This window comes from Zootoca vivipara, chromosome 1, assembly GCF_965207765.1.
Source record: "Zootoca vivipara chromosome 1, rZooViv2.hap1.1, whole genome shotgun sequence".
Classification (NCBI taxonomy): domain Eukaryota; kingdom Metazoa; phylum Chordata; class Lepidosauria; order Squamata; family Lacertidae; genus Zootoca; species Zootoca vivipara.
In genome coordinates, this window is record NC_142582.1 from 87,731,019 (window position 1) to 87,757,958 (window position 26,940).

General features: G+C 43.1%; 1 protein-coding gene across 6 annotated transcripts in view; it reads right to left on the bottom strand.

Moving 5' to 3' along the window:
• Window positions 1-26,940, bottom strand: part of PLEKHH1 (pleckstrin homology, MyTH4 and FERM domain containing H1) — a 52,265-nt gene that overhangs the window by 23,874 nt on the left and 1,451 nt on the right. For 2 of the 6 annotated variants that reach the window (XM_035113746.3, XM_088669757.1), the window contains exons 2-13: window positions 19,539-19,704; window positions 13,897-13,959; window positions 11,887-12,030; window positions 10,703-10,786; window positions 9,783-9,864; window positions 5,708-6,687; window positions 4,742-4,820; window positions 4,240-4,331; window positions 1,905-2,055; window positions 1,143-1,285; window positions 693-803; window positions 218-304 (exon numbers count right to left, since the gene is read on the bottom strand). In XM_035113746.3, coding sequence (XP_034969637.1) covers window positions 218-304; window positions 693-803; window positions 1,143-1,285; window positions 1,905-2,055; window positions 4,240-4,331; window positions 4,742-4,820; window positions 5,708-6,687; window positions 9,783-9,864; window positions 10,703-10,786; window positions 11,887-12,030; window positions 13,897-13,959; window positions 19,539-19,664 — 2,142 coding nt within the window. In that variant the 5' untranslated portion in view covers window positions 19,665-19,704. Of the gene's footprint in view, window positions 1-217; window positions 305-692; window positions 804-1,142; window positions 1,286-1,904; window positions 2,056-4,239; window positions 4,332-4,741; window positions 4,821-5,707; window positions 6,688-9,782; window positions 9,865-10,702; window positions 10,787-11,886; window positions 12,049-13,896; window positions 13,960-19,538; window positions 19,705-26,940 lie in introns of all 6 variants that reach the window. The other 4 variants (XM_035113737.3, XM_060273934.2, XM_060273939.2 and 1 more) reach the window with 3 other exon arrangements.

The following is a 26,940-nucleotide window of genomic DNA, read 5'->3' on the forward strand; positions in this document are numbered from 1 at the left end:
CCTTTTTACAGCTTTCTTCAAACATTAAAGGTTAAGTTTACGTTGAGTATTAGGTTTCAGGTCTTCTAGTATATGAACTTAATCTGCCTGATCTTTTCTGCAGGTTTGTCATGACAGGGAAAGTTGTCTCAATTAAAACGTTTTCTCTCCCTGCCAATCTCTGTTAGTGCCCTTTAGACTTCAGAAATAAGAAACAAAGGTCAAAAGCAATGCTCACTTGGAATGTTTGAGATCCTTCACCCCGTATGATCCGGCAAGAAGAATTCAGTTCCACCTGCCCCTGGGGCTTGCAGATGACATCACTCTGGAGAGAGGAAGGAAATGCAAGAGACAATGAACAATAAAATATAAGGGATGGAGAAAAGGTGGGGCACAACCTCCAAGTAACATTTTGCATAAGTGGTTGGTTTACTGTATTCACAGCAGAGAAAGCATCCATGACATGATAATGTTGCTAATAAATATTTTTAAAGTTAGGGCTGAAAGCATGCATTGATCAATAAATTAATCAACAGCCCCCATTTTAGGAGGTGGGACTGTGAGTGATGGTGGTTTTTGTGTGTGTTCTTTGGAGGGAATAATATCTCGATTCTGTTACTGATATTGGGGATAAAAAAACAACATATCAAAGATGGCCAAAGGATGAGTAGTTTATTAAAACTACTGAATATGAGGATTTGCTACTAACTCACCGGGGACTTATAATACATGATCTGTCCATTTCTCAACACAAACCACCGCCTTTTCCATGCCTTCACCTGGTTGCCCATTTTCAGCAAATAGCCAGATTTCTCCAGTGGCTCCTAGATGAAAGAAAACATATTTTCCTGTGCAATGGACAAGGTGCAAACCAGGGCTGGGGAACCTCTTTAGCTGGATTCCTTTGGGATTCCTCCAAGCCCAGAACCCCTCCCCAGTCACATCCCTCTCCCTAGGCCACACCCCTCATCAGCAGGCAAGCACTGGATTTGTTCTATTTGAAAAAGGTTGAGGCTAAGACTGCCCAAAGTCATAGCTGCCAAGTTTTCCCTTTTCTCGCGAGGAAGCCTATTCAGCATAAGGGAAAATCCCTTAAAATAAGGGATAACTTGGCAGCTATGCCCAAAGTGCAGGTGGTGTTGGTGATGGGAGGAATAGCTTACACTGCACACTCCACCATCTGTGGAATAGGATGATGTCCTCTGCAATTTGTGCTCTGGTTCAGAATAATCTTCATCAACGGAGTAGGCATCAGGGGGGATGGCGTAGTCACTCTCCGAGCTTAGCGAAGACATAGAGACACCTGCTAGAAATAAAAAGAACCCAAGAACACGCATGCTTGCTGTTTCAGGAAGACCAAGCTTGCATGCAGAACCAAAACTATTGAAACAGGCTCACAAAATTACCAATCATCTAATAGCCTAATTGTTGTTGTTGTTGTTTAGTCGTTTAGTCGTGTCCGACTCTTCGTGACCCCATTAATAGCCTAATTACCAGTCATCTAATAACCCAAAATTAACATTACTAGCAAAAGACCTTGATTGCAAAGGCAAAACTGACACACCTTTCCCTTAGTGTGTGACCAGTTTGATATGTTCATTTTTTTAGAGCTGAAGCAGCAAGATTTCTGGAGTAACGGAAAGATCGCAGTAAAGTTTATGAACTTTTCACCATATGCTCGGGAGCTGACTTATAATTTATAGCAGATAAAAGATAATCTCTAGACTGGTTTTTTAAAAACACACTTACTTGGCAGTAAGCTCCACTGAAGTGGAAGTGCCTAGAATTGTGCTGATAGTTTTACTACAGTTGAAGCCCCAAGTTCCCTGATGATTCTGGTCTGCTACCTACAGATGCTTTTAAATCATTTTGAAGCTTCTTCTCACAGCAATCCAAAAAGCAATACTGCACGTCCTTCCTCTTACCTCGCTTCACTGCACGAGGACTGCCTGGTATGCTTGTTTTTCTGCATTCAGATCCTGCATTGGAGGTTCTGAAGCTCGCATGAGAGCTGCAGTCATCATCAGAGCCGGAGGACTCGTCTAAGAAAGGAACGTTGCTGATTTGGGTAGCTTTCTGAAAAACAAGCCACCAAAGTCAGGATGAAAGGTAACATAGGCATCACAGTTCACAAGAACCTTTTGTAAACTGCCTTGAGGTTTTTTGTTTTGTTCTTACAGTCAAGCAGCATATACTTTTTACGGGGGAAAAAAGAGCTAGCACAAGAAAACCGGTTACATTGTTCTGTCTCTACACTCTGCCCCTAGATCAAAACAAGCAAGCCCCTATAGTTGTTCATTTCATTATCCATGCCCTAGAGAAGGCATAGGCAAACTCGGCCCTCCAGATGTTTTGAGACTACAATTCCCATCAACACACTGGTCCTGTTAGCTAGGGATGATGGGAGTTGTAGTCCCAAAACATCTGGAGGGTCGAGTTTGCCTATGCCTGCCCTAGAGAAACATATCACCACTACCAATGGCAATTAGGGTTAGGGAAAAAAGACAGAAGCTTAGGAAGGAGAGATACGCATGATTCCTGCTTGAATCCAAGGCTGTGGGCTATGGGAGAAGCAAGACCTTCTTGTGGTGTTAATGCTGTGAGCACCTCCATCGTAGGCTCAGGTTGTATATATGTGTAAATAAACCGTGTATCTTCAAGACACTACAGTCTCTGCTGTCCCTCATTCTGAGGAAACTGTAAGCACCTGGAACCCCTGGAACCCTGCACTGCTTGGAGATTGGGTTGGCGTGGAACAACACCATCTTATATTAGTATTTAACAGGTTGTGGTGGAAAAAGTATCTCACAGGGGATCAAAAAGTAAGCCCGCTCTGCCCCTTCCCATGATGTCTTTATGCTATTTTGGGCCTATTTCTGGGTTCAGCGCCATGCACGCGCGCACAATTGTGCATCATTCGGATGTGTCTAACTTGGTCATTGCCTGAAATTTCAAACGCAAATATGAGTAGCTTGAGGTCTTTTTGACTTCTGGGAAGAGGATGAGACCAGGCAGCGTGTGTGTGGTGTGTGTATGCAGACATACAGCATAGGCAAGATTCACTCAACGGCTATCTAGACAATTTAAGCTGCAGCCATGTGAGTATGAGACATCTTCACTGAATGATAGACCTGCAGATAAACCTATTTATTGAGCCTTTCCTGATTTGCTTGCACAAAGTTTACATGGGGGTTAGATTACATGTATGCATGCATGTATGTCATCTTCCTGATTTGATTGTTCGCTTGACCCCCCCCCCCAGCAAACTGAATAGCTTTATTACAAATGTAATTACTTTTGCTTATGGTTTTCTCCCAGTAATAAGAAATTAGATTTCCAAGGACCTATTTCCATCACATGTCTGCTTTGCATGTGCTCTGTTGCCATCTAGTTTCTTGGCAGGTTTAAGAAAAACACAAACAAAAATTGTGTGTAAATTGTTCACACTTAACACTGGAGCACACATTTTGTATACTTGTTATATGCATTTTGTACACATTCTTTCCCTAAAATATACATTTTGTATGCTTTTCAAAGCATTTCCCCATAAAATATGCACTTATATGTATGCTTAATATAAAATATGCCTTACTGTGGGCATTTTTTGTACCGAAACTGCGTCACAAAACTCAGAGAAGTGCATAATTCAATTGATATCTGCATTCAGATTTGCATATGGGTCATGACTGGAGAATTAGATCAGTTCTCTTTAAAATGTTGATTGAAAAAATTTCTCCTCCACCCCTGCTATGAGCTCTCCTACCAATTTATTGCTTTCCACATCTGTTCTCACGGAGTTGTCCACCTTCCCATATTGCTCCTAACACAAGTGTTAATAAAATAAAGGAAAGCGTAATGCTGGTGGTCAACAAAAGAGGTTTAAAGACTGTCTCAAGGCAAATCTTAAAAAATGTAGTATAAACACTGACAACTGGGAAACACTGGCCTGCGAGCTCTCCAGTTGGAGAACAGCCTTTACCAAAGGTGTCATGGGCTTTAAAGACACTTGAACTCAGGATGCAAGGTAGAAACGTGCTAAGAGGAAGGCACGCTTGGCGAATCCACACCATGATCAACTCCCACCCGGAAACCAATGTTCCCACTGTGGAAGGACGTGTGGATCCAGAACTGGCCTCCACAGTCACTTATGGACTCACTGTTAAAACCGTGTTTATGGAAGACAATCTTATTTGGCTACGAGTGATCGAAGAAGAAGAAGAAGAAGAAGAAGAAGAAGACGACAAGTGTCATCGTTCTTACCCCTTTTAGCATGGTGTACACAGGCACAGTGACATTTCTGTAGATGAGGCAGGTGAACGTTCCAGCGGGTGAATAGCTTGAAGAATTTGAAGCTGAGATTTTTATACATAAAGGAAAGAAAGAAAAATGACAAGCTGCAATTAGCATCCCCACAGCATGTTTAAATGGATGGGTTTTAATTAGCTAGATGGGGCTATGACCATGATATCAGAAACCACATTGAAAGACTATGTGTTGGTAAAGACTACCCATCTTTCATCTCCCATATCTCCATCACAAAGAAAGCATAATTGATTGAGTCGTCCTTTAGTGGAGCACTAAGTTTGCTTGTTGTTTCTGTGACTAAATGCCCTTTATCACCAAATATATACCAGCAAATGTGGTAGTACATTTATCACAGAAGAGTTTACATGACCAAATGTTCTGAAAATATATCACCGGATAACACTAGTGGTGTCTGGTCATGCATAGAGTCTTTGGGACAATTTTAGCTAGTACTTACTCCGGCAAGATGAGTCACTACCAAGAGTCACTTCTGAAAGCCTCATGCCAGACTTGGCTACTGCATAGATCCGACTCTCCTAAAAGAAGGGGGGGAAGATCAAGAGGAAAAGACAAAGGAAAAATGTAACTTTTGGTGAACTTAAGGCAACTTGGGCTGCTTTGTCCCTGCTTCAGGTCCTGTCATCTTTCCCTGAGAGTTACTAGCAACTGATCTACAAGCAGATCTCTCAAGTGGCACAAACACATAAGCTGTATTTTGGATAGAAAGGGAGACACAAAAGGTCCACCTACAGTTTAATTGTAGACTCTTCTTGGAAACATACACCGGCAGAGAAAGGGATGGGGTGCATGGGGGAAGAGGAGCTGCAAGAGAAAGGGAGGTGTTAAGCACACTCTTTTTACCAGCTGCTTCTCCCCTACAAATAATGCACCTCCAATTCTGTTTGAAAGAGGGAAGCAGTGGTCATAGTTGTACTGGCTCGATAACGTGTAGTTTCAATCTCTGATATATACCCTGAAGCAACTGTGAAACACACAATAAATTACAACAGGAAATAACTTCATATCAAATTTATATATGTCCATTCTCAATACCTACATACATCTAAAAGAAAAAGGAAAGAAGAACAGAGATATGAAAATTCTTGCAGAGATATGGGAAAAAACTATTTACAAAAGCATCTCGGCTTCCTGTGGCTACAACTTGGGTTGGAGTATTGTTTAGGAGTTTTTGTATATTTATTTTAGATCTTATTATTATTTGTTCCATTTCCTCTGATGGCAAATAGAATTTGTGCCTGATATATAACATGTGGATATATAACATTAGATTAAAATAACAACACCTTGCAATATGCAGAGTTATTTCCAAGCTGCAATGAGTTTGTTGTTGTTGGGGTTTTCTTATAAAAAAAAATGCAGTGAATTAAAGTCTTGGGCATGTACTGAATTCAGAATATCTTACCCAAGATGGAAATCTGTGCAGTGGAGGAGTGGGTGGCTTGCCCCCTGTGTCCATCACTCTGGTTTCAGAAGCCCATGTCTCCTTATTACAGCAGGATTGCTGATGAATCTCTTCATCCATCCCTGCCTCCTCCCCCAAACAGTCTTCCATCTCCATGTTTTCAGCTACTTCTTCATCTATATCCGTCTCTTCCACTTGTCCCCGGCAATGTGAAGCAGCACTTATAGGCTTAAAAGTGCCGATATCATTGTTCGCCGCATGATGGAAGGAATCTGCACCTGACTGGGGTTGGCTATAATGCCGCTTGGCTAGCAGGATGCTGTCCCTTGGATTGCTAGGAGTCCGAACTTTGGGGAGGGTCATGCTGTTACCTAGTCCAGCTTCCCTTCCTGGGAAATTGTGGGAGGTTGAAGTAATGGATTTTGGCAACTTCAGGGCTGGAGTTGACGTTGAAAGAGAACCATTAAGAACATTTTTCACTTCCCCAGATGAGTGCAACCTATGAGTTCTGAAGTCAGTACTCAGTCCATCTGCTGGCTTGCACAAGTCAGATAATGTCTTGTCCGAATCCCCAATGGAATTCTGCAGTTCCTCCAGGGGAGACTGAAAAGTTAAAGCTCCATGAAACTTCACAGTCTCAGCTTGGTGGTTTGATGATGGGCAGATTTGAGCGTGTGCCATGGGAACCAGGTCATTTACCGAAGGGTTCTGGTAGTCTGAGAAGTCGGAGATAAGCCTCAGTGAGCTCCGAGAAGGCACCGATTTGTTAACCTCACCCGTTACACAGGCATCATTCATAAATACCACACTTGCTATATAAGGAACCCCTTTCATGGATACCCTCTGATATGCCTGTTTGATGTCCATTGCAAGAATACTGGAATCCTGGTCTGAGTTCTCAAGGAGGTATGACAATCGGTCTCGAAACAGCTGGATGTTGCAGTTGGAAACAGATTCTTCAGAAGGCACAGTCATCAAATCTGCAATCGGGAAAAGACGTCAGAACATAAGAAGGCCCATCTGGTCCAGCATTCTGTTCTCACAACCAATCAGATTCAAGCAGGACCTGAGTGCAACACCACTCTCTCCACTTGCAATTCCCAACAACTGATGTTTCATAGACCTGCTACCTCTGATGCTCAAGGTAGAACACAGCCATTGTAACTACCAGTAGTAGCCATGAATCATAGAGTTGGAAGAGACCACAAGGGCCATCCAGTCCAACCCCCTGCCGAGCAGGAAACACCATCAAAGCATTCTTGACATATGCCTGTCAAGCCTCTGCTTAAAGACCTCCAAAGAAGGAGACTCCACCACACTCCTTGGTAGCAAATTCCACTGCCGAACAGCTCTTACTGTCAGGAAGTTCTTCCTAATGTTTAGGTGGAATCTTCTTTCTTGTAGTTTGAATCCATTGCTCCGTGTCCGCTTCTCTGGAGCAGCAGAAAACAACCTTTCTCCTCCTCTATATGACATCCTTTTATATATTTGAACATGGCTATCATATCACCCCTTAACCTTCTCTTCTCCAGGCTAAACATACCCAGCTCCCTAAGCCGTTCCTCATAAAGCATCGTTTCCAGGCCTTTGACCATTTTGGTTGCCCTCTTCTGCCTGACCAAACATGGTAAATGTATCTGCAGTTTTCCAGGTAAACAATACAGTAGATAAATCTGATAATCAGTAGAGATGTCTGCAAGAGATTGGTTTTATTTCCAGAGCAGTGATTAAATTTACAAAAACAAAAAAACAAAACAAAAAACAAAAGGAGCTAGAGAGGCTTGACCTCTTATTTGGAAGTTCTGCCTGCTAATCCCAAACACACTTGGGTGCGTAGTGGAGAGACTGTGGCTATTTAAAAGTGAAGAAAATCCACTCTGCATATGTTCAAAGGCAACGTTTTACGCATTATGACTTGTCACATTGCCACGCTGAGCATGGAAGATAAGTGATTAAACTCTGGTTCAAATTAGCCCCTATGCTGGAGAATCTGAATTGAATCAGACACAATGAGACAGGACAATTCTGTGCAGGAGTCAATGTGTCATTCAGAGCTGTCCAATTGGTGGCAGTTTGGGAACACTTAATACCAGGTTATTATAGCAACCATTTCATTCTGCAAGCAATCAAAACGGATGAGAAGTTGTTTGCAAAGCTTTCAACTGGAAAGGTGCTTGCGCTTGCAGAGAGAACTGAGGCCAGTCAGGTAATATTGGCACAGGACTGACACCTCCAAGCACATACATACAATTCTCCTGTGCTCCAGGTTGCTTGCCTATGCAGCATGGCTATACCTAATTTTGCTGTGTGTGTGTGTGTGTGTGTGTGTGTGTGTGTGTGTGTGTGAGAGAGAGAGAGAGAGAGAGAGAGAGAGAGAGAGAGAGAGAGAGAGAGAGAGAGAGAGAGAGAGAGAGAGAGCGCAATTTGGAAAAGACCATTCCCTTTCATTTGAAATGTTAATTATATTGTAGTGAGGAATGAAGTTTTCAGGACCTAGTACAAAGAACCCATATCTTTAGTTGTGCACACACGGTGAACAAACACTATAAATGCAAAGTAGCCCCCCCCCCCGTGACTTTCAATGTATCTACGTGCAGTAGAAAGGCATGGGAGCCCAATATTCACTATCATGCCGCAAGCCGCCTATTAATTCCCAGCGGACAATAGTTAAAGGGAACTATCCCGCATTAAATTTTAACCTAATTTTAACATAAAATAGGATTATGAAACAGTATTATTCAAAGATGATAATACTATCTATTTTATGTATTATTTTATGTATAGGGAAGCTTTTAATGTTTAGGGAAGCTTTTAATGTTTGATGGATTTCTGTATTTTAGAATTTCTGTTTTTTTGGAAGCCGCCCAGAGTGGCTGGGGGAACCCGGCCAGATGGGCGGGGTATAAATAATAAATTATTATTATTATTATTATTATTATTATTATTATTATTATTATTATTATTTTATGTATTATTGGTTTTCTTTTTCTTTTTTTGCTGGTCTATGACCGTAATAAAGATATTTAAAATAATAATAAAAGCTATCATGCCGCAGTATGAATTGTACACTATGTGAACAGGCCCAAAGAAAATGTAATGCTTGATTGAGATGGGCGACATATTATACATGTCACAGGTTTAAAAAGGCACAAAAATATTGCCCATACTTTCAGTCTGGGATGGGGAACCTGTGGCCCATCAGATCTTGCTGGACTACAGTTCCCACAATCCCTGACCATAGGCCTTGCTGGCTAAGGCTGATGGGAGTGTGGAGTTTAACAACAACTGGAGGGCGGCCACGGGATCCCTATCTGGGTTGTATGTTCTAGCTGCAGGAAATAACGATGTAGTACAGATACATTGGCTGGTCCTCGGCAATTGCGTAAGCCACATAAAGGGTGGAGATATTCTTAGTTGTACAAGAACGTACTTGGGACCGAGAGGGTAATGAGATTTTGCAGTTCTTGTACTTAGCATGTACAAGAACAATGTTGGTGTCAAAGCAACATCCATGGGAAATCTACAATCCACATTTAGGTGGACCCATGAACTTTGCATCCAAACATGTCAGGAAATGACCGAGTGTGTAGTAAAAAAAAGAAAAAAGAAAATCTGCTTATGAATTTCAGAAAGTACCTTCAGCCCTAGGATAATATCTAAGGCTTGATATTGCCCTACTAAAGGTAATGGATTTTCTGCCACTGACATTAGTTATAGCCATTACAGCTGAACTAATAGACCAGCCATTAGTATGGAGACAGAAACAGAGATCTCACAGACAGCCTGCCTCTAAGTATATATATATTTAAAACACACACACACACACACACACACACACACACACACACACACACACATATATATATATGATGGAAAATGGAAATAATCATATTCTGCCTATTCTGCCTCTGTGCACTACAAAGAAACCACAAATTGCTAAAGTGAAACTTGCACAGAGAATTTCTTCGAAGCCAATGAACAATACTACAGTAAAGCCAGCAGCAGATCTGAGGGTTCTTCTTTTCACTTCCCCTGCTGGGTTCCTAGACATTTATTATAAAAATGTAATATTTACCTTGCAGTGCTGCTTGGAGGACTTTGATCTGCTCAGTCAGCTTCAGGTTATAACCCTTGAGGTAATGGTTTTCCATCTCAAGCTGTGAAACAGTAGAAGAAAACACTTTATTTTTTTAAAAAAATCATTTGAAGTATATTTCTTTTACAAACAGTTCTGTCCTGACTTTTCGCTTTAATAAAATTTCAAGAAAATTAAGATAAATTTAATTGAAAATTCCTACCTTCTTCGAAAGGAAGGCCTATCTCTAGGAAGAGTTCTCTTTGTCCTGTATATTTACGGCCGAACAGTATGACGATTTGCTTAACCAATAAACTTGGACTGCACTAACTAAATTACTGAACAAGTACATGGGTGCTGTGGGTTAAACCACAGAGCCTAGGGCTTGCCAATCAGAAGGTTGGTGGTTCGAATCCTCGTGACGCAGTGAGCTCCTGTTGTTCGGTCCCAGCGCCTGCCCACCTAGCAGTTTGAAAGCATGCAGTGCAAGTAGATAAATAGGTACCGCTCCGGTGGGAAGGTAAACGGCGTTTCCGTGCGCTGCTCTGGTTCACCAGATGCAGCTTTGGCCACATGGCCCGGAATCTGTACACCAAGTCCCTTGGCCAGTAAAGTGAGATGAGTGCCGCAACCCCAGAGTCGTCCGCGACTGGACCTAATGGTCAGGGGTCCCTTTACCTTTTTACATAGGTTATACTGTAAGAGTCATTACTGGCCCAGTTCTACAGTCCATAGGCACACAAGAGAAGGCACATAGCTGTACACGGTGTCTTCTCAAACAGTGCAATGCATAGGTTTACATGTCATCACTGCAGAGCAGGATGTCCTTACAGAGGTGCCACTGCGAGCACCCCTTTAATGCCAATGCAGTTGTATAATTCTATAGACTAGGGGTGTGGAAGAAACAAACTGGCCATCACCTCTCTTAGTTTAGCTGTCACCCAGTCTTTAATTTTGGCAGCCTTTTCTTGGACAATTTTGGCATCATCCGCTCTCAGTTGCTTCTGTAAAGAAGAGAAATAGACAAATGTTATAAAACAGCAGCAGATCCATTTGACTTGAAGAGTTTGCAGGTGTAACCATGGGCAGCAGCTCACGATTCTTGCACAATTCTTGCATAGCAGTAAGGAATATTCTGGAGACTTTGTGGAAACTTGCTCTGCAAATAAGAGCTAGAACATTGAACTCAGGTGCCAGAAGGAACGCCTTTCCCCACAGTAATTTGCCTATGTGCTGAGGTCATTATTTAGAGCTTCTCCACCAGGTGCTCCAGCCATCTAAAGTAAAGCCGGTGGCAAACAGAGAGAGCCTTCTCAGTGCATCTTTTCCCTCTTGATATATTTTATTATTGACTTAAATAGCTGTTTCCTATTATTGCCAGTTGTGACAACTTAACTCTTCTGCCCCATACTACTTCTTTTTGAACTGATTTCTCTTTCTCTTTCTTTTCTTTTCTTCTCTTTCTGCAACCTGTTTGTAGTTATTAGATTTATTTATTTATAATGAAAAAAAAGAAAGCCTTCTCAGTGCTGGCATTCTGTTTGTGGAATTCCCTCCGCCATTGAGAAGCATGCCTGGCACCAACTGCATTATCCTTTAGATGCCAGGCATAATTCCTCCCCCCCTCCCAGTCTTAAATAAATACATAAATAAATAAACAATAATATTGTTATTCTAACATATTAATCACTATTATAGGGGATATCCAGTGTTGTGTAAGCAGACACAATGAGAATTTTCCTTCCTCCCCCCTCCCTGCCACAGCTCTCTCAAATCAGCTTCAGAGGGACCCGCAACACTCCAGAACAGATTTGGGGACCGTATGGGGGCACTGCAAGGGGAGCAAGAGGAAGTTTCATTGCATGTGTTTGCCCATTTTATTTGGGATGTCACCTGTTTTATTTATGTATGTTATAGTTTCTGCAAACTCTACTCAAGGGCAGCAATAACTGTTTCGAATATGTAAATAAATATTGACCTAAGAAGGGGGAGACAGACATAAATGCACTTTAGAAGCAGGAAAAGAAGCCATAATATCAGATGTTACCTTTCCTACTGGCTGCGGAGGCAAGATGTGTGTCCCAGCTAAAAATAGCTTAATTACCTGTTTTTCCAGCTGTGTCTCCAGTTTCTCGATCAGTTCATCCTTTTCTTGCACTCTGCTCACCAGCTCCTGGTATTTCTTGTGTACACTTGAACCGCCTGTTTTCATGTGGGCAAGTTTCAGCTTCTCTTCCATAACTTCCACCTGAAAGATTCCCTCACACTTTCATTGTAATGACAATGGGTGGGGAAAGGGAAGGAAACACATTGGACTCTCTGTGGGAATAGACTGCTTATTCACTAATGGACCCTTATTTGGGGCAGGGCAGATTCTACTTAAAGAACTCTCACACATTTGTCCCTTCGTATAATCCCATTCGCTGGAGTGCTGGTATCTGATGTTGAAAATATCATATTAGCAGCACTGCTCAGCCAAGTCTGCGGTAAGTCCCACTTCCAGGTAAGTGGATATACAACATAAATATTCAAAAGGCTCAATGAAAATATCTTTTTCGGAAGATAATTAAAAGAAATGCCCGGAAGGCCTACCATCTTCAGACAGCAAGGTGGTCCCAAGTATACAAGATAAAATGAGACATCAAACATGAATTACAGGTACATTCTGCACCTGCCCCTTCTTTTTCTATGAACATGTCTCTTCTCTCGCCATCCCAGCAGCTATGTTATCCATCCCCTTCCAGGGTTTTGCACAGAAGCTTTATGGGGATGTCATAAATAATTTGTTTGTGCCTGAGAGTACCTTCTCAAATGTAGTCCCTGCTTTTCTCTTTTAAAATATTGACGGCGCCGGGGCCATAGCCTACTGACCTCCTCCTCAAAGGCCTCAAATTGAGATTGGCAATGCCATGCGGGATATTTCCCAGTCTACGCGCCAATTTCTTCATGAAAGCTGGTTATGCTCCAGCAGACATTCCTGGCCCCCGAGTTGCAGAAAGCTGTGTTTTGTCCTCCTGTCTGTCTACATTAGACAGAGAGAGGCAAACAGTCTCTCCCCTACGCTGAATTTGAAAGGCAAGCGTGTGGCACCCCAAGCCAGAAAGCTCAGCCTGCCAAGCTGCCGGTGTCTGGATCAGAGCTTGGGAATAATTACCGTCTAAGGGAAAAGCCCCTCCCAGTTGTCTGATGCCTGGGACAGTAACCATTTTGCCTTCCTTATTTGAAGGTAAGAGCACACTGAAGACACCATCCAAAACCCTGAACTGGAGTGCTGAAGAAAAACAACACCCAGCTTTAGGACTCAGCACACAAGTCATTTCATTTCCTAGACGTCTTTTGCTCCCCTGCACAATATACCTGTTTGTGGGGTGGCAGCTCCACATGATGTATTAAACCACTTCCTAAGCCTGTCAGATTTAATTAAGGCATTTCGAAAGGCCTTTCCATTTCCCTTAGATAACAAGCTGGGTGGTGCCATTGGTAACAGGCAGCAGCAAACTCCAAGCCTCTGGGCCTGATTCACCCCGCCAAGTTTGGCCAGGAAATGGCGGTCCAACCTGGACTGTAATTTTCCACTCACTGTTTCCCCTCCCCCTTTAAAAAGGGACGTTGAAGAATAGTATGCTTGGTAGCTTAACTGAATTCTGTGTGGTTCCCAAAAATTGCTTAGCAACCAAAAATGCTGGGAATAATCTGCCACAGAATCCCTGTGATCACATCCACACAATGGTTTTAAAGCACATCTATACCACTTTAATAGTCATGACCTCTCCCAAAGAATTCTGGGGAATGTACAGGGCTAAAATTCCCAGCCCTCTTAACAAACTGCAGTTCCCATGATTTTGGGGGGCAGGCGGGGGGAGAGACATGGGTTTTAAATGTATGGTATGGGTGTGAGTTGGAGAAGGACTCAAAGGCTATACTTTTTAGGTGTTGCCCACAGAACAAAGTTCTCTCGCTGCTACAGCAAGGTTGAAACATGATTAAACACTGTAAGGTGTAAATGTATCACCTGAAACTGAAAACCTTTGTATAATTAGAAATCTTGGGGTGCCCGTCCAGCTGTAAAGGTTTTCACATGTTATGGAACTAGTGATATCAGAGAAGCTCTTACCTGTTTCTCTGCATTTTGGGCTCTCTGTTCTGCCTCAACCACTCTTTGCTCCAATTCTTGCATCTTCAGAAGGAAATAAGACAGGGAAAAAGGTTTACTATCACTACTACTAAGGTAAAAGGTAAGGTAAAGGACCCCTGGGCAGTTAAGTCCAGTCAAAAGCAACTACAGTATGGGGTGCGGAGCTCATCTCACTTTCAGGCCAAGGGAGACGGCGTTTGTCCGCAGACAGCTTTCCGGGTCATGTGGCCAGCAGGACTAAACAGCTACTGGCGCATGGAGGACCATAATGAGTGCCAGAGCACATGGAAATGCTGTGCTACCGGTACTAGTACTAGTAATGCTAGTACTACTACTTCTACTACTTCTTTAGAATCAAACCCATCACTTGTCACTGTGATCTTGGCATTTCTAGAATTATGTGACTGGATCAAACAAAAAACATAGCTCTTTAACAGCGCTATCACCTGTCATTTTCTCATTAGTGAATTTTGACATTCATTATATGGTTGAAAAGGATACCCTCTGGTACATTTTATATGCTGTTCTCTACTCCTATAAGCAGCTTACTTAGAAGCCACCAGCTCACCATTAGCATTCAACTCACCATATCTCTTTGATAGACTTTGGATAGTTTCTGCATCATTATATAATCACTATGATGCGCAGGATCTTTTAATGTCTAGAAACTGTTGCAAAGAGTGCTATTTACTTTATCAAACCTTTGGGAAAGCAGTAACGATGCTCACACATTCCCATGTCATGTTATTCACAGGTATGAGATTGACATAAATATTATGCAAAATTCAATGGCATTTGGGGCCCAATTTACACAGGAGACTTCAACTTCCCATGTGCGCACCTCATGGGCTTGAGTGATTGATTGTCCTCCTATAGTCTCTCACTCCACATTCACTTTCGCAAAACATGCCCTTGAATTATGGTTTAACTGCACTGCCAGGAACAGCCCCATTTTCCCCAGAAGCGTCCTTAATTATAGTGTTCCAGGTTGGCAGAGATACTCAGCGCCATGCTGCGGTAATACCATGCTGAAGCACTGACTCAGCATTAATTTTGACAGAATAAATGAAAGGATTTTAGAAAGCTGTTTTTTCCCCCCCATTCAAATTTTATACCTAAGCTTCTGTTTGATCCTTGTTTTGCTGATGATCTACTACCAATGCAGTGTATGGATCTTAAATCAGCTGGAATTACATTAAAAACATCCTGATCTCATGTAAGTAACTTCCCCTGCACTTCTTCTCAAAACCTGATCTCCAAGAATCTGGCTTTCTCTGCGTCAATTCAGAGCTGTGTCTTCAGCTCCTTCCTCCTGCCCTGTCTTGGACTGGCTTCTCCTATGCCTTAATGAAGACCTCTAAATTACCTCCCCTCCTTTCACATTCTTCTTGGGAAAACAATATCTGCACACAGACTTTCCCTGCTGGAGAGGAAAAGAGGGCTATGGGTCAGTGTCCCATAGGTTCTTTGTTCTCACAAGCTTATGTACAAGAGCTCATTAATTTTAATAATTGTCGTAACTTTTTCCTTGGAGGATTGTTTAAGGAAAACCAATGCTTTTGAATGGGGAGCAGCAATCCCATTTGGGTAAAAGTGCAATAACTCCCCTTGTAGAGTTACTATTCCCAGAAGGGAAGAGGGATCAATGTGATTTCTGCATTGTCTCGAGAAAAACAATGGAGTGCACTTCAGGGGATGAAGTCAAACCACTGCATTAGCAGCCCCAAAGTGACCTCCCCAGGGCACAAGCCTGGGCAGTGTGTATGGAAGCCCTGCGCTGCCCAGATGACAAGACCCCCCCCCCAGCCACGCTGATATACTCCAAAGGAAAGCAGAGCAATAAGTTGGCTGCAGGAGTTGCTAGAAGGAGGCGTACAAGGCACCATCCAACTGTCTTATGGACTCCACTCCAGATTTATTCCTTAGCTTTTTATTCTCCAAAATATATCCTGTAAGGTTTAGAGCCAGAGTTTCAGGGGGTTTAGGGTCAGAGTTTTCCTTTTCCTAGATGGGCAGGGCAACCTTCCCAGGTTAACAAGCCCCATCTGCCCCTCACTTCCCTCTACAGCACGCACAGAAACCGCCTTCTTGACCATTGGGCTCACTCTTTTTCTTGTCCACTCAATCCACTGCATCCTGTCTTCGCATGCAGGGGAACTCCCTAACTCACCAAGGGTCTGAAACTCATTGACTACCCTCACCTGGTTTAGCTGGCCGGTCAAAGCCCTTTCCCGGGGTGTGGCTGCTGCCACATGCCGACAGCTTCTAGGAGCCACAGGTGAGAGCTGAGTGCAGGGTGAGGACCAAAGGTGGACAAACTATCCCAGAAGGAGCACGACATGTCACCCACCAGAGGGGGACTGCCCCTCCTCTAACACCACATACACCCCTATTTGGAACGATATTTGGAAATTAACATCCTTTTTGTCCCAAACTGAAAGTTCAACTTCATTGCAATACCATAGGTCACTGCACAGACATTAACATTTGCACATTATTGGTTATATTTCCGTTCTTGTGAACGATGGCAACTGTAACACTATGACACCTGACTACTTTTTGGCATGGTCCACTGTCTCTCATGAGTAAGCTGAACGAAACCAGCATTTTAGAGTCTGATCTCCCCAAGGAACCTGGGTTCTTTGAGAACAGAAGAACTCTACTTACCTCCCAACTGAATGGATACTGAAACCGTCTGCATTCATTTAGAGATCTCCTGGCAACCCCTGACAGCCTGCCAAACCTCCAGATAAGCTAATAAAAATCCATGTAGCCTGACTCAGTTTAAAAATAATTAGTATTCATCTTCCTTCTCACCACTTCATTGCCTTGCTGTGGGATGTTAAAACTGCTGCTCTGTTTTACATCAGACAAGAGTGTTAATTTCATGGTGCTTTTTGAGTTTCATGTGTTATTCAAGGTTCCCCAGGGGCAAACCAACAATAAGCTGAGCAGTCAGATTGCACTTTCCATGTATCATGTTTTGTGATACTGATGAGAAAACTGCACTGCACGGCTAATTAACTGTGAAACAAACACTGAAACGAGATGTTTAAAATTCGGTTCCTACGCTTCTGATCACTAGCCCACCAAGCCGTCCTCTCCCACGTGCTGTAGAAAGATAAAGCCCTATTACTGAACAGACTGATGTCTCAAAGGTGAGGAGAGTGGCCAAAGATTCATGGCCCACAGTTCATTTGTTAACAGGGTCAATCATGCCGCCATGGCAACAGTCTGCTATGTCACTCATCAACTGAATATTACCCCTCTTTCCTGTTGTGTGCACAACTGTGTAAGTAAATGCCAGTTACTAAAGACATGAGATTCTTGAACACATTTCTAGATTAACTGGGTGAAGATGCATTAACAGTCAGTATGAACACCCTTCAAATGAGCCCATGAGAAAAGCACCCAGGAAATCCTGTGTACACATCTCTCCACTTCTAAGCTTAGTCAGGCATTCCTGCCAGAATCAAAGTATTTTTCTTTGGATTTGTACTCCTTTGCATTAATTAGATTCAGCTCCATTTTCTCTCTCCATTTCTCTCTCTCTCTCTCTCTCTCTCTCTCTCTCTCTCTCTCTCTCTCTCTTGTGTCCTTTTCTCTCTCTCTCCTGAGAGGCCCCACAGCTCATTTGTAACAGGGTCATCATGCTGCCATGGCAACACCCTGCCATGTCACTCATCAAGAGAATATTACCCCTTTTCTCCTCAGTGTGTGCAACTGCATGGAAAAAAAAAACCCCCGAGTGCAAGTAAAGGCATACAATGCATACAATTCTAAACTCCAGCATACTTTAATTTCCGTGGAAAGCTTCCAAAAAACATTTGAACAGTATCATTACTAGCATTGCATTTGTTTTGAGTTTCTCAAGAGAGGCATGGCAGAACGCAGTGCAAAGAACTTTTATTAAGGCAGCATTCTAACAACCCTCCACATGTTTATTAAGGACTTGGGGAAGGTTCACCTGTATGTGTGTGTGTGTGTGTGTGTGCAGTCACTTGTTAAGTTATCACTAGGCAATTCAAAAGGTGAACATTCAAAGCTGAATGTGTGAACTAAATCCTTAAAAAAACAACAACATTGAATTTGAAGAGCTATGCAGGGATATGCATGGGCATCCTATGGTTTGTTCACTCATGCTGTACATACGAGTCACCACTTGACGCTGCAGTTATCAAACGAGTCACTATAAACTGCCCTAGGAATTTGTTGAGGGGCGGGAAATTAGCAAACAAATGCGTGAACTAGCCCTTAAGACTGAAATTCCGGAACTTTAAGTTGTGTATTAGAATTGTGTGATTCAATTCTTAAATTGTTTGACTGACTTACTAAATCACTGACTAAATTACAAATAAATAAATTAGTCAGTTTTCATTTTCAGCACTAAGGCAAATATATACCTTTCAACCATCCTGTTAGCCTGAAAATGATGAAGAAAACCTCCCCTCGCTCCCAGCACTTCTGACAAGGCTTTGTTGAATTGCAGCCTTTAACTGCTTACTCTTTGGCCTTCAGAGGAAAAACCACATCACAAAACCATACAGCCAGTTACAGAGTAACCTGATCACTGAACCAAACTGCTCCCTAATCTCAACAAAGGGTAGCTTGACACACCTACACCCCTAGGGCTGGATTAACTCCAGAGTCTTCATTTCCCTTTCCACAGGGGTGTCCAACAGTCAGGTGCTCGGCAAAGTGCAGGAGTAATCAGACAAGTTTATTTATTGTGCTGTCACCATTCTGCTGGAATTCTTTCTGAAAACATTGACTGGGTAAAGATTTAAATTTAGGATTTCTAATGAACAAAAGGCTCACTGGAAGGACAGATCGTGAAGCTGATGCTCCAATACTTTGGCCACCTCATGAGAAGAGAAGAATCCTTGGAAAAGACCTTGATGTTGGGAAAGATGGAGGGCACTAGGAGAAGGGGACGACAGAGGACGAGATGGTTGGACAGTGTTCTCGAAGCTACGAACATGAGTTTGACCAAACTGCGGGAGGCAGTGGAAGACAGGAGTGCCTGGCGTGCTATGGTCCATGGGGTCACGAAGAGTCGGACATGACTAAACGACTAAACAACAACAATGAACAAAAGAGGGTTTGGGGTTTAAATAACAAACACGTGGATAGGGTGGGAATCAGGTTCTGAAACCATGATTTCAAAGCCATCCGAGTTCTTGTCCACATCCTCAGGCTGCTCAAACTGAAACTTAAGCCAAGTACATTTTTGCATAAGCTAACATTTAGAATTAATTTTTTCATGTATGTTTTAATGGCAGTTTTTATTGTGATATTCTACTGCAGTTGGTGTTACTGTGATTAATTAGTGTATATTTCAGAATGTTGTTAACTTAGAGGAATTAATTTTTTAAATAAAAAAAATCAGTCCTTTAATAAGCAAATTAAAACATGGCAGGCAATTTCTCTAGACCTTCTTATAGGGTACTTTGTCAAATTTAAGTTGAAACTGTTTGGTTTTTCATCATAAAGACTTGATTTTGAAACATATGTCCCTGGCCTCATAATGGGGGATCACAGTCTCTCTTACTGGCTAACCTCATCCAAAGGTTTAAGAATATGCAACAAAGACTGGTTACAAAATGTAGCTTTTGCCTCACCTTCTCAGCCAAAAGCTCCCGGATCCTGCTAGCTTGCAGGCGGAATTTGAAGAGCTGTGTCTCCAATGCAAGGCATCGTTTCTGCCAGTCCATGCAGCTGCCATTCTCAACAGCGACCTCTGCCATTTTGAATGCCTTCTTCTCCCTAGACCGACCTCAAGATGTCCTAAGTGAGCAAGACAAAGAAAAAAAGACAAATGTCCAAAATGCTATATGAATTGTCTTTACAGATATTTTTTAAAGCACATCCAATACACATTTAAAATACATTCCTTTGACTTCCCCCAAAGAACCCTGGGAATGGAAGTTTTCCCCTCACTGTTACAATTCTCAGTACCCCAAAGAAACTACAGGTCTGGAGATTCTCTGGGGCAAGTAATGAGCTTAAAACATGCATTGGATGTGTCTTAAACATCTCTCTTTTCTCTTTGGTGATCACTCGTAGCTGAGTAAGATTGTCCTCCATAAACACGGTTTTAACAATGAGTCAGTAAGTGACTGGAGGCCAATTCTGGATCCACACGTCCTTCCACAGTGGGGACATTGGTTTCCGGGTGGGAGTTGATCACGGTGTGGATTTGCCAAGTGTGCCTTCCTCTTAGCATGTTTCTCCCTTGCGTCCTGAGTTCGAGTGTCTTCAAAGCCCATGACACCTTTGGTAAAGGTGGTTCTCCAACTGGAGCGCTCACAGGCCAGTGTTTCCCAGTTGTCAGTGTTTATACTACATTTCTTTAGATTTGCCTTGAGACAGTCTTTAAACCTTTTTTATTGACCACCAGCATTACGCTTTCCATTTTTAAGTTCAAAATAGAGTAGTTGCTTTGGAAGATGATCATCAGGCAGCCGCATATGGGGTGGATGTTCCCTAACAGGAGAATTTCCCCTGTATGCATGGGAAATCACTGCCTCCTGCAATCTAGCCATGGTAGCATTATACTATGCATTTCAGGGGGCTGGGCTAGATGACCCATGGGGACCCTTTTCAACTCTAGACTCTATGTCAGTTACACAAAACCAATTCTGCATTCAAATGTTAAACACTCGGGAAGTTTAGGAGAATCCAAAATGAAGATTCCCATTGTAAACAAACTTTTTAACAACTAAGACTTCCAGGACAAGAGCTTCAAACAAGCCTGATTAGAAGATTAGGCAAACGCAAACAGCCTAAGCCCTTGGATGGTATAAACTCACTGTTGTTCCAGACTGTGTAGTGAAAGAGTTAACAGAATCTTCTTATCAGCTCCTAAAGATCACATTATCAAAGTTTCTTTGGTTTCCATATGGTCTCCCCCCCCCCAGTTTAGCTATCTTTTGGACCACCAAGCTGCACTAACTCTTAATGTTTCCCAGGGTCATTCTGGAAGCCTGTCAGTGCGTATTTAATCTCCTGGTATGTAGGTTCAGCTACAAGAGCAGGAACCATAGGCCTGTTGCTTAGCTAACACTTAAAATTCACATAGCCAATATGTCCCTTTCATTAGAAGCCCATGAGCTAATTGAAGTGGGCAGCAGAAGACACAATGCACTAAGTGTCCTCATGGATGACAGAAGCCCTTCCACGACAAAGCTTTGGCTATGAATTATCCAAGTGAAACAGATAATAAGAGAGAACAAAGATAAAGCCTCATTCATTATATTTCATTGCCACAGTCTGAAAAATATTTAGCTAAGGCCCTTTGTCCATTTTAATCTCCTTTGGAAGTCCCTTTTGCTTGTCCCCAAATTTAATGAATGGAAATTGAAAGATATGCTGAAAAGCTGGAGGGCTGAGCACAGAAATTAAAAACTTTGGAACTATTCTGGTGATTTACTGTAATTCAGCCTTGCAAATAAGCCCACAAAAGGCGACAGCCCCCAATATATACTTTTTTACCAGCCTGCCGAGGGCTGCCAGTGGAGAGATGGGGAGCCTCCTGCAGCATTTCTGAGCTGCATGAGGAAAGGGGGACTTCACTCCTGCAGCAGCCCACTTGGTTTCTGTGTTGGTCACAGAGAAGTGATGGAATGCTCCCTCTCTCCTCGGCCATCCTGCATATATGTAATTTTTTGTCACCTATGACTACTAGAGTGATGAAAAAGAAAGCTGAATTAATTAACGAGCAGAAAAGCTTGCAGGCACAGTTTTTCGTGTTTTTCATTGGAAATCTGCCTTTGAGCGTTAATCCATTCCACCCTGTTGGATGTGGGAATGAGGGCTGCACTGATGCAGTCAATGTACAGTCAATAGTACAGTCAGCCATGGAAATGGAGATAGATAGATAGATATTGTCTGAACACTCAGCTCACATAAGAACACAGCTGAAATGTTTTGGCAGAGGAGCACTGTATTTTTCTGCTGCCCTCTGTCTATCCAGTCTATCCATTCCTGATCACTTTTGCCACCAGGTGTGGCTGATTCATGATTGCATCAAGCTGTTGTGAGCTTCAGAGCACTGAACTGATGTGGGGGCACTGAATTAATTGCCCATAGGTAAAGGTAAAGGGACCCCTGACCATTAGGTCCAGTCGTGACCGACTCTGGGGTTGCGCGCTCATCTCGCATTATTGGCCGAGGGAGCCGGCGTATAGCTTCCAGGTCATGTGGCCAGCATGACAAAGCCGCTTCTGGCAAACCAGAGCAGCACATGGAAACGCCGTTTACCTTCCCGCTGTAGTGGTTCCTATTTATCTACTTGCATTTTGACGTGCTTTCGAACTGCTAGGTTGGCAGGAGCTGGGACCAAGCAACGGGTGCTCACCCCGTCACAGGGATTCGAACCGCCGACCTTCTGATCAGCAAGCCCTAGGCTCAGTGGTTTAACCACAGCGCCACCTGGGTCCCATCACATGAATCCAGAATGACAGAACATCCATATAAAATGAACATACAGAGACAGGAAATACTCCTTTAAAGATTTTACTGAGCACATGTCCCTATCACATTAATTACCTGGTCTGCCTAAGCATGAGTACCAGAAAGTGATCTTAGTGGGACTTACTTTCAAGAAAACATGTAATGGATTGAGTTGCAGGTTTTTTATACTGCATCCTATGGACCACTTACCACAGAATGGAGTAGTCTATTTTGAAGAATGGCTAGATGATGCATTTCCAGTTTGGTCGTCTCCACTCGCATCTTATCAAACCTGACATGCCAAGGCTAGGAGACGGTGAGGAAGAAACTTGCTCATCATCAGATTTGTGGAGTTGGAGGGGGCCTTGTAGGCTACCTACGGTGGTACAACCCCCTGCTCAATGAAGGCCACCCAGAGCTAGAGGAACATTGCCAATGGATTGCTGTCCAGCAAACACTCAAGCAAGGGAGAGCCCCTCCCCACCTCCAATTAATTCTCAGGTCCGCCACTCCATTATTTTTCCATTGAAATGGAACACACATACTAAACACTAAAGAATAATGAAAATTGTATTGTCCAGGCATTGAAGACAACGGTATATAACTTCTTTCACTGCAATATGGAAAGATCAGTATCGGACAGTATGGATCACATGGCCTCTGGTCAGTCACATCACTGCTGTTCACTGAGTGGCAGAGGGTGAAGGGCAAGGTGGCAGACCTTGGAAGGGTGGAAACACACTGGAAGGAGGCACTCAATTGGTTCTGCTGCTGCATCTGTACCGCACAAACCTTGCTGCAGCCTCCTTCCTTCCCATCTACTTCTCAAAAAGCCATAGCAACAGAACTAACCAGCAGTCAGGTGAGCGGTGGCACCCCACCCCCAGTGGTGAAGCTGCATGCTCCACTACCGGGGGCAGGGAGCAGGCAGGGGCATGGCTGGCACCCCAGGGGCCGTGGTGCACATCCCGGGGGTGTGGCCCGCTGCCCGCGAGGGCATGGCAAGCTATCCGCAGGGGCATGGTGCGTGTTCTGGGGGGGGTACTGTGCCGTCTGTGGGGGCATGGTGCCTGGCGCGCACATGTCCCGGGGGGGGGGGGTGTGTCGCTGCGATGGCACCCTACCGGAATAGTGGTGCCAGGGCAATCCACTCCCTCCACACCCCCATTCCTCCACCAGTGCCCCGCTACTGAGCAAGATTCTGTTATGACTATGCTATGGTTACCAGACATCCCCGTTTCCCGGGGACAGTCCCCAGATTTACAAATCTGTCCCCAGACAAAATCCGTCCCTGGAATGTCCCCGGATTTCATTTAATGTCCCAGGATCTATATTTTAAGTGTTGTAGATTTATTAATAGGGAATGAATGTTGTGTGATTGGTTCAACGGCACAAGACACATCATATGGGGAGTTCTGCCGTGGCAAAATGGCAGGCACCATGGCACTGAGCAGCTCCTGAAGCCAGCCAGAGCCACTGCACTACCAGGTTGGCTCCGGGCTGCTGAGCCTGCCGCCACCACTGCCGAGGGGGAACCAGGGACACCTGGCACGTCAACTGGGGGAACCGCTGACCCCCCCCGCGCAACCCAAATCAAGCCAGGTGCGAGAGCACCTGGCCACCCGGCCCACTCCAGGGCCAGTAAAAACCCCGGAGCTGATGCAGTGAGAAGGAGGAGAGGAGGAGAAGGGAGAGAGAGAGAGGAAGGGGGAAAAAGAGGGGAGCCCTGACCTTGCTGCCCCTGCAGAGAGGTAGGAGAGCACCGGCAGAGCAAGGACATGTGGCCGAGCCCAGGCCCAACCTGAGCCTACTCCATGGTGGCTAGTGCTCCAAGAGAGCAGGCTGCAGCCCAGAGGAAGGCCACGTGACAGAGGAGACCACAGAAGAGAAGATATTGTTTGTTTGTTTGTTTGTTTAAAATTTTAAAAATACCCCCCCCTTTCAAAAAAAATGGCCCCGGATTCTTTGAAAAAATCTGGTAACCTTAGACTATGCAGTCGATAGGAGAGGAAAAGATGGTGTCGGGACAAAGCCTCGGCAGAGTGAGTAGGAGCTTTATCAAATGCTATGATAAGAAGACGCAGTCCTTGAAAATAAGCGTCATAACATATATATGAATAGGGAAAAGCCTAACAGGCATAGCTGCAGTAAAATTCCATATCAAGGCCAAAAAGCTAAAGAGTTGGCCCTTAGTTACTCAGCTACCAAGGCCTTTTGTTAAGCAGAACTTGGTGCCTTATTGTAGGAAGGCAACATTGGATCTACAGTATTCCTTATAAAGCAGTCGTGGACAGCCTTCTTTCCTGGTGGGAGAACAGGCTTGAGGTGAAAGACACAGCATAAAACCAGCTGAGTCCTTGCTTGTATCAAGAGATAAAATTGAACAGAAATCCTTGTAGTGATTAGAAAAAAAACACTGGATTTGTCTTCTTTCTGCTATCTGCTTGTTTTTTAAAAAAAAGTTACAAGAGCTCAGAACAAATTGTATTCATCATAATCAAAAGCCTACCACCCATTTTGCAATAATAAATCACTTTGCAGTACTAGATTAGTAGGTGTATTGTGCCATTTGCAGACAATCTTATGATATCCACTATGAATGCATCTATCCAGAGAAGAATGCAAAAAATGTAATCAAGGATTCAGCATTAAGGCTTGATCTTAGAGGTTATAATGGTAGTACATGCAGTTTTCTGGAGAAAACATGTCCATACTATTTTGCATATGTCTTTTTAAAAACACAGTTTATTTACCCAAAAATGTTGATTTTGCATCCAACATAACCATTACGTAGCAGAACCCAACTATTTATCCTTTCTTTTTTCACTTCTCATTACGTCAAAGGTATACAAACTAATCAACATAGCATTTTTAATATATATGTGTCACACGAAATACATATGAATGCAATTACATTTCTTTACAAACACATGCATTACATAGGGCTGCCATCCAAGTAAAGAAATCTTTAGTCAAATAATCATATGAGTTTTAAAGGGACCCCTGACCATTAGGTCTAGTCGTGACCGACTCTGGGGTTGCGACGGTCATCTCGCATTATTGGCCAAGGGAGCCGGCATACAGCTTCCAGGTCATGTGCCCAGCATGACAAAGCTGCTTCTGGCGAACCAGAGCAGCACATGGAAACGCCGTTTACCTTCCCACTGTAGTGGTACCTACTTATCTACTTGCATTTTGACGTGTCTTCGAACTGCTAGGTTGGCAGGAGTTGGGACTGAACAACAGGAGCTCACTCCATTGCAGCGATTCGAACCACCGACCTTCTGATCAGCAAGCCCTAGGCTCTGTGGTTTAAACCTACAGCGCCACCTGCGTCCCACATATGAGTTTTAGGGGTACCCAATTTCAATTCTGGGTTGCAAGTTCAACAACAGATATACAGTATAGTGTCCACATCAAGGGAAGTACATAGGACCACACACTATTCTGTCTTGGTCTGACCCGACCTGGACTACTGTATATTCTTGTCAATTAAAATGTTTCTAATTCATTAGATATTGCAATCCTGATGTTTCATATATACTTGCACCAAGATGTAATTCTAAAGACTGTTTCCGGCCACTTGTGCTCATTTGCCATCTCAAATTAAGGCTGCAATGCTATAAACATTTACCTGGGGAAACAGGCATTTTAGGACTGCACTTCACTTTACCACTTCAGAAGTTTTATATCTATATCATCTGGTTTCATCTCAAACTGTATGCAGCTGGTAAAAAGCACTACCAAACTGTTACTCACTTTTGTGTGGGTTATTCCATTGCAAATAGCATTATATATTTGTAATTATGAAAGAAAGCAAAGGTAGGCAATTCACAAGGGGATCACTTTCAAGCTCCTGTTAAGATTATTCTGCTCAATGAGAGCTTTGCCAATTTTAAATATTGCCTAGTCTCAGGGGGTTATATCCAACTAATCAATCATACTCAAAGCATACCAATTAAAATTAATGGACAGAAGTTACTTGTCCATTGATTTCAATGGGTTTAGTTGGAGTATGACTTAAGTTGGGTATAACACAATGAGTTTAGTACAGGCTCTTTTGGGAGCTAGTTATTGTCAGCATCCATGGGAACCAAAGGTGGACAAACTACCCCAGAAGGAACATGATGTGTTCCCCACCAGAGGTACTATGCACCCCATTGGAGCTAGTATGGACATGGTATTTAATATGATAACTGCTGCTCTAAAGGTTTTGTTGGTGAAACAAATGGAGGACACTACACTTTAAAAATTGTGCATGTGTGCCTAACCAGGCAAGATGGTGGCACAATCACGATTCCATTGTAATACTGTTGTATAAGCACTGCATGTTGTGGTTTGCATCTGCATATCTCAGAGAGAGCCGCTCCCTAAATTAATCACATATCCCATTTGTTGTTCTTTTGCTTTTTAAGATTCATAAAATGCACCGTGCTTTGCATCCCATTTATAAAAGCACCTAAATCAATTGTGGGAAGGAACAAGGCCTTTTCAGTTGTAGCCTCACAGTTATGGAATGAGGTTCCTAACGAGATGAATCATCAATGCGCCTCATTTTAAATTTCAGGT